The 10942-nt window shown below is 46.1% G+C and overlaps 1 protein-coding gene across 1 annotated transcript in view; it reads left to right on the plus strand.

Moving 5' to 3' along the window:
- Positions 1-9543, plus strand: part of CASS4 (Cas scaffold protein family member 4) — a 22433-nt gene extending 12890 nt beyond the window's left edge. Inside the window, exons 3-6 of the mRNA XM_007464269.1 lie at positions 1803-1886; positions 3350-4657; positions 6045-6122; positions 9133-9543. Of these exons, the coding sequence (XP_007464331.1) occupies positions 1803-1886; positions 3350-4657; positions 6045-6122; positions 9133-9543 (1881 nt within the window). The remainder of the gene's footprint in view (positions 1-1802; positions 1887-3349; positions 4658-6044; positions 6123-9132) is intronic.
- Positions 9544-10942: the final 1399 nt, after the last annotated feature.

Here is a 10942-nt window from a genome sequence, read left to right on the forward strand (position 1 = left end):
CCTGCTGAAGGAACGGAGGACTGGCTGGATTCTCTGCTAGTTCCCTACCTCGGGTTCCTTCTCACTGGGTGACCTCAGGCTCCTGCGGGGCTGAGGGGAAGCAGGGAGGCAGGGCAGAGGTGGAAAGGTCCCTCATGCCCGGTTCTGCGGGAGGGATGTCACAGTGTTACCTCATGGAGGCAGTGAGCACTGCAGGCTGATTCTTTCTCTTAGGGGACATTTTTGCGAGTGCCAACCCCTCCCCGCCTCCCCTGATTGCCAGGTATCTCTCTCTCTCTCTCTCTCTCTCTCTCTCTCTCTCTTTGGCTGCATGGCTTGTGAGATCTTAGTTCCCAGCCAGGGATTGAACCTGGGCTCTCAGCAGTCAGGGTCTGGAGCCCTAATCACTGGACCACCAGGGAAGTCCCATGCTGGGTATCTCTTACCTGCAAGTTGCACAGGGTGGGCAGATGCTTCTCCTCTGGCCGGTGGCTGAAGGTTCTTCCCTGAGCTCCAGGCAGCCGGTCATCTCCAGCCTCACACTCCTGAGATGCTCTCACCCTCTCGGCCTGGCTCCAGCTCCCATGCAGCCCACGTCTGGTCCACAGAGAACGCACGGGCTCCCTCAGCCGCAATGGACCCCAGGGCCAGGACCGGGAGGCGGGCGGGGTATGGAGAATGGGGCACTTTCTCCCCCAAAGTTTTAAACAAAAACACATTTGCAAGACTCACTTCACTTGCCTTGCCCTCGTCCCGGCCCTGTGGATCATTTCTTTATTCAAAATGTTGATATTTTGTTCATCACGATTTTTTCACATCAATTGCGATTTTAAAGTGTATTGCATTAAAGTATTATTTACCTTAGACACTGAGTTTGTTGGTGCACCTTTAAATGTTATGCCAAGGCAGGGGCTTCCCTTTGCTCCCCCTGGTCCCCGCCCTGAGAACAGACCCCCTCAGCCCAGCCACCACCCTGTGCTTTGTCAGAAGATTCTCACCTTTAACTTTTCTCAAGCAGAGTTAGACACTGTGCACTATGACCCCAAGCTCAGGTGGCACAGCTCAAATCTCAGAAGGTTCCGTGGGGCACTTTCCACTTTGCCTGAAGAGAGTGAAAAGCATCCTTTCCTCCCCGCACTGAGAAGGGGAGAGCAGGACACTCACAGGCCAGCTCCCTCCAAAGAAACCCCCTCTCCAAATTCCAGCTTTTTCTCTCTTTCTTTGCAAAACCTGTTTTGGTGCTCTCTCACCTCACTTTGGAACATGGAACCTGTTTCTCTTATCCTAAAATATGTATTTCCTAATTGTTGCACACAAAAAAAGCCTATTATCTGTAGAGGCGCCATGTCTTTTGCTCATTACTGGGTGTATATATGTCATATGGTTCAGTGTGTAGTTGTTAGTAGGCACTCACTAAATATTTGCAGGATGAATACATGAGTTACAAGCACAGGAAATTTTCTGCTGAGAAAAACAAGACAGATAAAAGACATGGTAAGTCCCAATCTTATATTTATTCTTCTTTAATTCAATCTTAAGGTGAACTAACAAGAGGAAATAAGCTACCGTTTTTAACTGCAGCTGCAGCTAATTCTCTCTATAGTTTGTCCCCACCTTCAATCGAGAAGTCACCTTTTCTAAAGCACAGAGTCCATTGTTGAAAATATACCCAGTAGAGCACACACTTCCACCATAAAAGCATCATGACTGATGTGTTTTCATTTGGAAAAAAAAAAAAGAAACACTGGAGTGGAGAGACTTTGTGATGTGCAGCCATCAGGAGGGAAAAATTCAAGTTGTCCTTCTTTGTGGTCTTTCCCCAGGAGCCAGGGAAGCAGCAGCAGCTATATGACATCCTCCCCAGGCCCCAAAAAGCAGCACTTGGTCCCCCTGCCAGCCAACCAAACGTAAGTATGACAGGCACTGAGATCCGATGCTACGCAAACCTGAACGGCCTCTGGGGAATGTTGTTTGCTTGGTCAAAATTAGGAATGCAGGGCTTCCCTGGTGGCGCAGTGGTTGAGAGTCCGCCTGCCGATGCAGGGGACACTGGTTCGTGCCCCGATCCGGGAAGATCCCACATCCCGCGGAGCGGCTGGGCCCGTGAGCCATGGCCGCTGAGCCTGCGTGCCCGGAGCCTGTGCTCCGCAACGGGAGAGACCACAGCAGTGAGAGGCCCACGTACCGCAAAAAAAAAAAAAAAAAATTAGGAATGCAAATCCCTCACAGCAGAACTTACTTCACTGCAGGCAAAACTTGTAACTGCAATGGCGTTCAGGAACAGAACAAGCTATGTGGTTTAGATACATCCTTTGACCTCCATATGCCTCCGTTTCTTATTACAAATTTATGTGAGAATTGACATAATCCCTGCAAAAGACCTAGTACAGTGCTTGGCACAGAGCAAGAGCTCAGTAGACTTTATTTTATTTTGTTTTATTTATTTATTTAAATTAATTTATTTACTTATTTATTTATGGCTGCGTTGGGTCTTTGTTGCTGCGGGCGGGCTTACTATAATTGTGGTGAGTGGAGGCTACTGTTCGTTGCGGTGCGCGGGCTTCTCATCGCGGTGGTTTCTCTTGTTGTGGAGCACGGGCTCTAGGTGCTTGGGCTTCAGTAGTTGTGGCTCGCGGGCTCCAGAGCGCAGGCTCAGTAGTTGTGGCACACGGGCTTCATTGCTCTGCGGCATGTGGGATCTTCCCGGACCAGGGCTCAAGCCTGTGTCCCCTGCGTTGGCAGGCTAATTCTTAACCACTGTGCCTCCAGGGAAGTCCCATGAGCTCAGTAGACTTTAGATAAATGCTTCTTCTTATTGTATACCCTGGAGACATGTTGCATCAAGGTAGGTTTTTATTTGTATAAAAAGGAGGTGCCTTAATTTGAAATCTGTAATCCATGTTTATCGTTGGATTCTGTCACATGTATAAATAAATATACCTATGCCCAAGGTGGCAACCCAGCAGTGTCACGAAGGATGCATAGGAGTTTGTTAGATGGAAAGCAATGGGTTGGGAAGACATTTAGAGCGGAGGAACCAGTTTGGGCAAAATTAAATATAGTGGTTCAAGAGAGCATTCTGTGTTCAGGGGAAGGTAAACAGCAAGTGTAGCTGGACCTTTAAGGAGGGCGGTGGCAGAAGCGGAGAGCAAGGAGGCTGAAAAGGAGGTTGGAGCCTGACTGTGAAGGGCTTGAGTGATAACAGCAGTGGGGAGCCACAGAAGAAGCGTGAGTAGGGGGGTGTCGATCAGATTTTTAAGAAGCACAGTGCCCAGCACTTGGTGGGTCCTCAGTATAATACACGTGTCACCTGAGTCGCTCATACTGCCTTTTTATTGCTCCTAAACTGGGTGACTTTGGTTTTTCACAGGGGCAGAGTGTTCCCCTGATGTCAAGCATTGCCTTAAGGAGAGGCAGCTGCAACACGTTGCCAAGCCCTCAGAAATCTGAATGGATTTATGACACGCCAGTGTCTCCGGAAAAGGCTGATATAAGAAACGCATCTCTAAGCAGCTTTGTGGAAAAATCGGGGCACCGTGCTTTCCCCAGGTACATGTCCAGTTTTCACAGCCCTCAGGACAGCAGAACAAGGACCCTCAGTCCACACCCACGGAAAAACGTGCCCATGCAGAAAAAACTCAGCCTTCCAGAGATTCCTTCTTATAGCTTTCCACCACCCAGGGATGCATTCCCTTTGGATGAAGGTGTCAGCTACAAGGTCCCTTCAAGCTTTCTGATCTCCCGAGTGGAACAGAAGAACACCAAGCTGAACATTTACGATGTCCCTAAAGCAGTGCTAAGTGTCCCCCAGGCTGGGAAAGAGCTGGGGAAAGCCGATGGGCCTTCAGAGAATTCCATGGACCATAATTCCTCGTGGTTCTCCAGACGGGCAGCGTCGCCGTCTCCTGAGCCAGACAGCTTGTCCGTTTCCAGTTCTGACAGCAGAGCCAGCGTCCTTTCCTCATGCTCCTCCACGTCTAGCCACTCTTCTAGCGCCTTCTCGGAGGAGTCAGCCAAAGAGCTCCCCTTGGACCTGGACTTGGCCAAAGAGACAGTCACAGCTCTGCAGCACAAGGTGGACAACTCTGTCGCGGGCCTCATGCTCTTCGTTAGTAGGCAGTGGAGGTTCAGAGACTACCTGGAGGCCAATATCCACGCGATCCGCAGGGCTGCCGACTGCATAGAGGAATCCTTGAGAGAATTTCTGGATTTCGCCTGCGGCGTCCGTGGGACCACCTGTAACCTCACCGACAGTAAACTTCAGGCCAAAATTAGGGATCAGCTACAGACAATCTCCAACTCCTACCAAATCCTGCTTGAAACAAAGGAAAGTCTGGAGAGCTGCGATTGGTCCCTGGAAGTCCTTGTGACCAACAAAGTCCAAAACAGCCTGGATGACCTGGAGAGATTTGTCCTGACGGCACGGATGGTTCCAGAAGACATCAAGAGGTTCGCCTCCCTCGTCATTGCCAACGGGAGACTCCTTTTCAAGCCAAACTGTGAAAAGGAAGACCCCGTGCAATTGACCCCAAATGCAGAATTTAAGCTTGCAAAATCCATCCGGCTTCCCCAAAAGGAGACTGAATCATACCAAAGGAATGCTCCTTTTCATAAACAAAGGGAAAGCGAACACCCTCCTGAACTATTAAAGAAAAATAGGACAAATGTTTGTGAACAGGTGAGTTCAGAGTAGTATACTATAAGGGGACTTTCCTTTTTTTTTTTGGTACGCGGGCCTCTCACTGCTGTGGCCTCTCCCATTGCGGAGCACAGGCTCCGGACGCGCAGGCTCAGCGGCCATGGCTCACGGGCCCAGCCGCTCCACAGCATGTGGGATCTTCCCGGACGGGGGCACAAACCCGTGTCCCCTGCATCGGCAGGCGGACTCTCAACCACTGTGGCACCAGGGAAGCCCGGACTTTCCATTTTTATCTGGAGTGGTCACCAGTAAGTTAGATGATGAGAATCTGTTTTATCATCTTTGGGGAGATAAGGGTTCCATTTTCTAGAAAATAAAATTCATGGAAGGAAAATTCTAGGTGAGCTCTTAGTAAGAAGTAAGATATGTATCTTAATATTAAGGCAGACAGGATGTCTTCTGGAAATTTTGGGGTTTTGGGCTTACCTCTGATGCTAGGATTAGAAAGGATTTTGAAAACCTTGTGAAACCTGTTCTTTGAACAAAATTTTTCATCTCATCATCAAGTTTCTTTGTATTTTTCACAGTTATAAATTTAGTCATTGTCGGTGTGTTTCTTAGAAACAGAAGAGGAACTGTAAACACTCTTCCAAGTTGTGCATGGTCCTAGCAGCCTCCAGACTCTAGTTACTCTTAGGAACACTTTGCTCCATGAGTCTAGACACTATAGAAAGAGACCCTTAGTTCAAGAATTGCAAGTTGCAGGGCTTCCCTGGTGGCGCAGTGGTTAAGAATCAGTCTGCCAGTGCAGGAGACACGGGTTTGAGCCCTGGTCTGGGAAGATCCCACATGCCTCAGAGCAACTAAGTCCGTGCGCCACAGCTACTGAGCCTGCGCTCTAGAGCCCACGCACCAAGAGCCCGTGCTCTGCAACAAGCCACTGCAATGAGAAGCCTGTGCACCGCAACGAAGAGTAGCCCCCGCTCGCTGCAGCTAGAGAAAGCCCACCCGTGGTAAGGAAGACCCAACGCAGCCAAAAAAAAAAAAAGAGAGAATTGCAAGTTGCAAGAAATGCAGCAGGTAACCTGGGGCCTGTGTCACGGAGATAACTCAGTGCTTTCAGCCCCAGTCTTGGTTTTCTGCTGACATGCCTGGAGGTACAAGAGCTTTAACACACTCTAGAGAAGCTAGAAGTCTGGATATTTTTCATTTCGCAATAAAATTGTGTGTCATTATATTAGGCCATGTTGGTAGGCAAAATTCAGCCCTCGGGCTGCTGATGTATCCTTTGTTGGAAAAGGTCATTACTAGGTGGAACCATCAAAAACATAACGAGGAATGCTCAAGTTATAAAGTGGACTTAAACAGCTATATAATAGTATAAAGGCCATTCTAGTTGGTAATTTGAAGGGATTTTATGTTTCAGGAGTTACCTAGCCTAGAAGAGAAAGAAAAACCCATCTTGGAACAAAGGTTGGATGAAAACAAAGACTTAGAAACACAGGTAAGCCATGATGCTGACTCTCCAATACTTCTGATTGACTAATAATAGGCTTTATCCCCAGAGATGTTTCCTGCTGTGACTAATTCAGTATTACAGCCCTGACCCACATGGGAGGAGACTTGGTTTTGTGACAGTTCTTCCTTTTTTATAATAGAAGGAACCCTGGAGATGAGCAAGTCCAATGAGCCCCAAAATGTGGAACATGGTCCTTTAACCAGCAGTGAAATAATTCCAGGTGCTCTGCAAGTTTATCACAGGAGATACTGACACGGCATGAAGTCACACGGACTCACATTCTTGTTGACATTTTCCCCCCTTTGGCTTAAACAATAGAAATTTATTTTCTCACAATTCTGGAGGCTAGAAATCCAAGACCAGGGTTCGTTTCTTCTCCGGTGTCTTTCCTTGGCTTGTACGTGGTTGTCTTCTCCCTGTGTCTTCCCTTGATCTTCCCTCTGTGCGTGTATCTGTTTGACATTCCCTTTTAATGTTTCTGATTACAACAGAAAAAACATTTTGGTTTGGGGGCCTGTGTATCTTCAACACCTGTTTGACCTTTGATGTTCCTGTTTTTTTTTAAATCAAAAATGTTATCATTGTACTTATTTTTCATTGGTTACCTCCTATTAGTGGCAAATGACAGTAGTTTTCCATTTACCGATTTTAAAAGTTTTAACTTAAGTAAAAACAGCTGATCACTTAAAAACAAGGATGTAGCTGACCGAAGTTAAGAGGAAGGTAGAAAGGGCGTAATGTGTGAAGGTTTTCTTTGAATAACTGAAGCCTGGGAACCAATGAACCCATTCAACCTCCTGGCTGATGGGAGGTGGGGAGGGCAGCGTGGGCGAGAAGGGACAGAGATATCCAATGATGTGGACAAGATTGTTTGCCTTCTCAGAGGCCAACTAAGATGATAACCCAGGCGTCCTGATGCTTCGTTCTGCAAACCCCAAACCCAAAACTTGGGGCCTGTCAGATTGCTAAAAGTCATGCTATTTTGTTCAGCACGAAGTATGCCTTGCACCAGTGGTTCTAAAACCTGAGAGTGTGTCATAGTTTCCTATAGAGCTTGTTAAAACCCAGAGGGCTGGACCCCACCCCAGCGTTTCTGATTCAGTAGGTCTAGGGAAGGGCCTGAGAATTTTCTTTTCTAACAAGTTCCCAGGTGCTGGAGGTCCAAGGATCACCCTTGGAAAAACCCTGCTTTAGACTGACTGCTTCTCAGTGGGGGTGGCAGGAGGACCACTGGCCATCAGGTGGGCAGTTCTTCATTGCATGGGATGGACTGTTCAGCATCCCTAGCTCCCTGTCCACTGGTAGTCTGTAGTGTTCCCTGGTCAATGTGACAACCAAAAATACCTCCAGAGATTTCCAACAGCCCAGAATAAACATCATAGTACATTTTTGTTTACCTACAGGTAATACTCCCAAGCCAAGATGCCAACATTCCAATGTCCAGATGGTTGCTCCTCATTTCTAGCCTCTGATGCATTCTTCTCATGCTCCCTGCTCCCTGAGAGTCCATCTCAACCAACACCCCAGTCTTTTCTTCCCTTTACCTGTCTATCTTAATCTGTTTGTGCTGCTACAACAAAGTACCATAGGCTGGGTGGCTTATAAACAACAGAAATTTATTTCTCACAGTCCTAGAGGCTAGGAATCCAAGATCAGGGTGCTAGCAGGGTCAGATTCTGGTGAGAGCCCTCTTCCAGGCTGAAGACTGCCCACTTCTCATTGTATCCTCACCTGGCAGAGAGCAGAGGGTGGAAGCAAGCTTTCGGGCAACCCTTGGAAGAGCACTAACCCCATTCCTGGTGGCCCCACCCACATGACCTCATCTAATGCTGGTCACCTCCCAAAGGCCCCATCTCCCAATAACTTCACACTGAGGGGTAGAGTTTCATGATATGAATTTTGGGGAGACACAGTCAGACTATAACACTGTCTGAGTGCTTCTGAGCTGGGTGTTTTAAGACCGTAGGTTGATAAGAGTGCACAGTTTAATAGAAAGAATGAGAGTTTCAGACTTGCTGACTAGGCTAAGAGCTCCAGATCTTTATTTTGCTAATAGAGTGACCCTAGGCAGCCTCTTCTCTTCCGGAAGCCTCAGTCTCCTCACCTATAACTTAACAAAGGGGCTTCTTTTTTTTTTTTAACTTTTTATTTTATATTAGAGTATAGTTGATTAACAATGTTGCGTTAGTTTCAGGTGTACACAAAGTGATTCAATTATACATATACATGTATCTATTCTTTTTCAAATTATTTTCCTATTTACATTGTTATATAATATTAAGCAGAGTTCCCCGTGCTGTACAGTAGGTCCTTGTTGGTTATCCAATTTAAATTTAGCAGCGTGTTTCTTACCTGGAGTAGGATTTCCACTAAGTTTGATGCTGAGAATCTCTCAACAGTGAATAGGCTTTGGTTCCACATTCCAGAAAATAAAATCACGAAAGTAAACTTCTAAATAAAACTTTAATTAGCAAGTAAGATAAATATTTTAATCTTAAAGCAGATAAGTCAGTATATTTTTATTTCTTCTGGAAATTTGGGGGATTCAGATTTACCTCTGATACTGGAACTAGGAAGAGTTTTTTAAATGCTTTAAACCTGTTCTTTGAGTAAATTTTTAAATCTCACCATCAAGTTTTCTGCATTTTTTTTTAAGTTATAAATTTAGTCATTGTCAACGAGTTTCTTAGAATGGGTTTCTAACAGTTTGTAGAGAGGATTGAATACGATTTTATATGTATCTAATATGAATGATTTTATATATATAATGCAATATATAAAATTATATACCTGAGAGATAATTTATATGTAACAGTGCTTCGAAAACCTTAACATTAATTTCTTAGGCAGATGTTGCACTGTGGGGCTTCCCAAACAAAACTGTACTTTTTCTTACAAAAAGTCTAGCAAATTGAGCAAAAACAGGAAAAGAGAGACAACCACAGCCTGTCGATCGAATCTCTCTCTTATCCATTGTTTCCTTTCTCTTCTCTAGAATCCTAGCTCCCTTAGCCCCCGACCTTTGAGTCAGCAGAATCCTGAGAAGAAAATCCGCCTTAGTGAACACTGCCGCCTCTATTTCGGGGCGCTCTTCAAAGCCATCGGCGTGTTGCACAGCAGTCTCGGCAACAGCCAGCCCCCCGAGATCTTCATCGCGCAGAGCAAGCTAGTCATCATGGTCGGGCAGAAGCTGGTGGACACGCTGTGCCAGGAGACCCAGGAGAGGGACGTGCGCAACGAGATCTTGCGTGGCAGCAGCTGCCTCTGCAGCCTGCTCAAGGACCTGGCGCTGGCCACCAAGCACGCTGTACTCCAGCATCCCAGCCCCGCCGCCCTGCGGCACCTCCAGGCCGAGGCCAAGAAGCTGGAGCGGCACACGCAGCAGTTCAGGGGGATGTTGGAATGAGCCTCCTTCCTCCTTCCTTCTCCGTGCTAACTTCATCACTTCAGCTTCACACCCACAATCTGTGCAAGTCTGTGCTCTGGGAAAAGCCAGCCTGGGGATACACCAAGGGGTGGCAGCGGCCGTGGTGCCCAAACCCGGTATTACCAAGTGGCTGAGCGACCCCAGGACATTGGCTTATCCCACAGAGAGTCAGGGAAGAGAATCAGGTGTGAACTAAGGACCAAAGTTTTTAGCCTATCATGTAGGGCCAGTGTGTGAAATGAAGTTATAGAAATCAATTTTTATATTGGCTAAATGTGTGCCTGTTTTAAACTCATTCATTCAGTACTTACTTACTGGGTACCTATTATATGTCAAATTCTAGGTGCTGGGCATATAGCACTGAATCAGACTGAGGCTTTGCCCTCAAGGAGCTTATAATCTAATGGGGAGACAGACAAATGATGAAGAAATACATACACAACGTATTAGGTGCTAGGGAGAAAATAAGTAGGAGAAGCGGGGAGAGATTATTTTCAAATGATTAATTTCTGTTGCATCTGATAGAAAATATAATAAGTTTTTCATTTTGGATTAAACTAATTCTGTGAGATTGGTACAAATTGTATATCTGCATCTTACACCAAAAAAAGAAAAATATATATATATATATATTGCTATTTTATCTGAACCTAGTAAAACAGGCATGTTATAAGTAGCAGTAAATTTGCAACATAACATGTTCTGTTGGGTTCCCTATTAATTTATTTTGTACATTATAGGTTCTGTGTTGATAAATTCAGTATGTTGGATCATAAAAGGTTTACATCTCAGTGGTCTCAAATGTGTTACCATTTATAATATTATGTAAATACAGTCATGACTTGCAACATCCTTTGTAGCAATCTTCTTTGGAAAAGTCTTTGATCCGTGTCACCTGGGTTCTGGTACCAAAGCAACATGTTTACTTGTGTCATTTAAACGCTTCTCCCCAAAGTGTTCAAGGAGCTACAAAAGAGGCCAAGTTCGCATGCGCAACACTAGCTCAGGAAAAGCAAAGCCAGGAAGTGTGGTATAAACAGGATCCCTATCGCCGGGCACAGATCTGAGAGGGGCCCAGAGCTCCCCCCGCCACCCCCGCAAGTCAAACCACCTCCTCTTCCTCTCCTTGTAGCTGGGGCTTTAGCTTACATTGCTATGGTTGCATCATCACTTCAAGTCTTCATGTCTCCTACGTGCACCTCAGCCACTAAGCATCTCCAGGCTGGAAATCACCTGAAATGGTACCAGCTCCGGTTCCTATCTGCTACTTAGTAAGCTCTTTTAAATTGTTGACTGCCAAAAGACTAATTATTTTCATTGAGTTAGTCTCAGGGTCCCTAAAGAAGGACCCCATCTTTGTGAGGCTTGGTTCCCTACA

This window comes from Lipotes vexillifer, unplaced genomic scaffold (genome assembly GCF_000442215.2).
Source record: "Lipotes vexillifer unplaced genomic scaffold, Lipotes_vexillifer_v1.1 scaffold417, whole genome shotgun sequence".
NCBI lineage: Eukaryota > Metazoa > Chordata > Mammalia > Artiodactyla > Lipotidae > Lipotes > Lipotes vexillifer.